The sequence below is a fragment of the Oncorhynchus gorbuscha genome, linkage group LG04, assembly GCF_021184085.1.
Source record: "Oncorhynchus gorbuscha isolate QuinsamMale2020 ecotype Even-year linkage group LG04, OgorEven_v1.0, whole genome shotgun sequence".
Lineage (NCBI taxonomy): Eukaryota > Metazoa > Chordata > Actinopteri > Salmoniformes > Salmonidae > Oncorhynchus > Oncorhynchus gorbuscha.
Window position 1 is genome coordinate 64,135,275 of NC_060176.1, and position 4,146 is coordinate 64,139,420.

Below are 4,146 nucleotides of genomic sequence, written 5' to 3' on the forward strand. Positions count from 1 at the left end.
TGTTTATTGTGTTGTAAGGTTATGCATTTATCTAAATCTAATTTCATAGTTCTTACATAATAATCCATGATTAGAGCCTAGAGGGAAATTCAGTAATTCAAGTTTAATCTAATATGTGCATATCCATACCTAGGGCAAATATCCAAATAATGACATATTCCAATTCAAACGTTATTGGACACAGAAATGGCCAAGCCTGTGTAAACTACACTGGCATTTGACTTCATTGACATTTTGTCACAGAAAGGGGATAAAAACACTCCATTCAAGAGCCCATAGGAGCCTCTCAAGACTAGCAGCGCTGTATCTGCCTGTTGGGTCAGTGATCAGGGTTTGACTACATGTTGACCTGTGTGATTGCAGGTCACAAGTTAAGTTGTCCTTTTTCTCTTCCCCTCTCTCTGCCCTCTGACACTAGATAAGGGTTTAGAGGTTAGGGGTTGTCTCTGTGTCCACACAGTGGTCAGAGGGTTTGTAGAGGACAATCAGAGGCGCGGCCATCACTGGCCCCATTGAGAGGAAACAAGGGCATTAGTAGACCAGAGGGTCCAGAATGGACGAGTACAAACACATAGGGAGCAGCTGCACTGTTGACTTCCTGGCTCGGCACTTTGTTAAATTAGTACAAATGGTTGCATGGTGTCAATGGAATACCAGGGTTATTTACAATAAGAGGATGGTACTTAATGTGTACTTACTTTTGATAAATTCAAATATTTTTTTTATTAACAAACCATTATTAAATAGTTGTAATAAATAACATATTCACAACTTAATATTAACCAACATAGTTTACAAAAAATAAATAATCACAATAGCCTTGACAAATGATGGTTAAATAATAATCTTTGGTTACATGACATGCTTATTGTACAAAAAGAGCAAGATTAATAAATACTTGAATGGACAGACAAAAACTATTCCTGTTATCTGTTCACACAATATAGTCCTACAATTGGAACATATTTCAAAGAGGATTGTCAGTTGTGTTATCATGCAGCTCAATCCTGTCGTCCCAATAAATAGTCAATTAATGCGTAATAATTATTGATTTGCTAATAAGCAAGGTCATTAATCAGTCTCATCATAAAATTGTCATTTGAACAAAAGAAAGTGCCCTTTGCATTTTGTAATTAGATTGCAGTCCTTGGTGAATTGGACAAGACTTTATCTTTCCTGAAATGTCTTTCCCAAATAAATTCCCTTAAATGATCCTTTATATCCTTATTTTTTATTTCAAAACATTTTTTGTTGTTGATGTGGACATCTTTCCCCACCGACAAGATAAAAATACATGTCTGACATGAAGGGGGGAATACATCCAAGCTACATCCATGCAGATTACAGATTACATTTCACAAGGCTCCCATCCTCCCGTGTCATAATGTCAACATCAAGAGTGTAGCTAAATAAATCCATCTCAATCTATTTAATTCAGCAGGAAGGGCATCGTCCACAAATATCTTCTGCTTGCCATCACAACCAACACTGTACTCCTCAAGTGTCACAGAACCAAAATGGAGTCTATGAATGGGGGCCTTGTGACAGTTTCACCCAGGGAGTTGTAGATGATCACCCATCAGAGGAAACTGCAGCAGGCACACTACCAGGCCTCGGTGCTGTCACAGCTTGATCCAGGGGAGAGGGCGTCAGTGTCGCTGGCCAGGCCCCAGGTCTGGGAGGATGAGTGGAGACGTTCCACGTTGCCCCTGAGGAAGGTGAGCAGGGCTGTGGGGGAGTGTGAAGCAGGCTGGCCACTCTGGCTCTCCAGCAGCTGCACCAGGAAGTTGATGTAACGCATTGCCAGCCGCAGGATCTCGTTCTTGCTCAGCTTCTTCTCTGGTGGGTGGGTGGGGATGAGCTTGCGGAGCTCAGCGAAGGCAGTGTTGACGTTGTGCTGCCGCCAGCGCTCCCGTGTGTTGGTGAACACCTTTCTGGTCATGGTGCGGCTCTCCTGGAGGGAGGAGAAGAGGAGAGTGTTTTCGAGAGAAATGTACATACAATTCAAACTCCCATGGGGCTGTTCTAATAGACGGCAGGTGTTGTTCAGTAGGGTGCCATTTCTAGCGCAGACCCTAGACAGAAACACTATATGGTGGTATCACATAAAATGTGGCACCAGAGAATCTAAACGATAACTGAAATATGACGCATTAACACTGTAATGGAAAGTAATAGATGTAAAATATAGTTTAAGTATGACAAATAGAATGCATTTGACATTGGAATTCAGTTTCATCTTCAGAAGATGAAAAATACCATAATGAAAATAGATGTTTGTGGAAAATGTCTGACCTTCAGTCAATGCATAGAGGATGCTTGTGCTATTGTGTTACGGCATTATTCGCATACATACAAATAATTACACTTTGGCTGTATTTGAAGAACTATCTATTTCTAATATGGTACACTCATGAATACAAACTGATAATCATTTATTTTATCTTAACAACATTAAGATTTCTTAACATTTCATAAGAATTGTAATTCCACCAGTTCCTTACTCCAACAATTCCACAACATGAAATTCAACAGAGGAAAAAAAAACGAATCCACTTATTGTCCGTGATCTCACCTGTTAAGTGCTTTAGCGTGCAGACAGAGGTATCAGGTAGTAGAAGTGTGTACTCCTGCTGCAGTAACCCAGTCCTGTGTATAGTCCGTCCAGTCAGTCCAGCCTTCTCATACTCTCTGATGACTGTGTGTGAGAGGGAGGGATGGAGAGAGGGGAAAGGCTAGCGCACGCTTCTCACATTTTATAGCAGAGTGAGCCCCTATTGTGTGACGTGTGCTGTCGTTGAGCCTCTCCTTCAGTCTGCTGCATTGTGTGAGGTGTTCAACTCAAGAGAGATGTTTCCAGACACAGACCGCTGTGCTGGATGTTCTATTCTGTCTGTAAACAAATAGATGACCAATATATTAGAAAAATGAGGTTAGGGGTAAACATACAAATACATAATATCATACAATAATGTTTAACAATTTGAAAGAGTATTTGGAAACTTTGCTTTCATATCATCCACAACTTTTTGTTGAGTCAATTCTAGGGTTGCAAAGCTACCGGTAATTTACCAAAGCTACCAGAATCTTCAGTAATTTTGGTAATCAACAGAAAATCTATGGCAATCAATCATAACTTTGGTAATTTGTACTTGAATCACTTTAAAAAAAGATATCGATATATAGTATTACTTTTTTATATGAGTTTCTATTAGATAGACCATATGGTTCAAGAGAAAATAGCCCAATTAATGACAAAGCATCAATTTTTTTTAAAGAAACTCTTCCAACGATTGACATTTTTCACAACTGCCACCAGTCCTACACCAAAACATCGACAACAAACACATATTGATATAGTAAAATTAATAAAACAGTGTAAAAAAATGGAAAGCATATTTCATGCTGAAAACTAAATTCACTGAATTGATGGTTTTTATTTAGGATGTTCACAGCTTTCTCATTCTATTATCTATTTTAAAATCATCTTGTTCAATTATTTCATATATTTTACATGTGATAAGGCCACACAGAGGACAAGAGATAATTACAGACACCTGTGATAATCTGAGGTACCCAAACGTGCCATTAGAAGTCTTGTGAAAGATTATATAAAATCCTTGAAAGATACCAACATTCTGGTAGTTAACTGGTAAACTCTGAAAGTTTCCAATAATATAACCTCACTTTGCAACCCTGGTCATTTCATTAAATTATTAATAATTTTAACACATAACGTGACTATTAAAGGTTACATTTACGCTTACAAATAAATTCCTATTGAGATGAAACTGAGATGTTTCCCTGCCTGATCCTACCCTTACAATTCTGGACACTTGTTACGGTTGGTTAAACATCAACCATGGGTAGCCAGTTCAGTAAAACTTTGATATTGCCAGTCCTGCTGCCATTTAATTCACTCTGATTGGGCCAGAAATACCATATCCAGATTGACAGTTTAACAATGTGAGTTTTGTTATGACTATGGTAATCTTGTTGATCCATTCCAGGGGCCACACATAAATTACAAAAGGGAGCATGGGGAACGAGCCAGGCGGGTGAAAGTAGAGTCCTTCCCTGGGTCACAAGCATGAGCGCATACCAAACCATCTCTCTAAAACCATTCTTCCTCGCCACTCCTCTTCC

The 4,146-nt window shown here is 39.0% G+C and overlaps 1 protein-coding gene across 1 annotated transcript; it reads right to left on the minus strand.

Moving 5' to 3' along the window:
• Window positions 1-696: 696 nt before the first annotated feature.
• On the minus strand, window positions 697-2,713 carry LOC124033379 (T-cell acute lymphocytic leukemia protein 2-like). The gene is made up of 2 exons (XM_046345404.1): window positions 2,576-2,713; window positions 697-1,954 (listed from the first exon to the last, which is right to left on the minus strand). Exon 2 carries the CDS (start codon window positions 1,940-1,942, stop codon window positions 1,604-1,606), a length of 339 nt encoding a protein of 112 aa, XP_046201360.1. The 5' UTR covers window positions 1,943-1,954; window positions 2,576-2,713; the 3' UTR covers window positions 697-1,603.
• Between the last annotated feature and the right edge of the window lie 1,433 nt (window positions 2,714-4,146).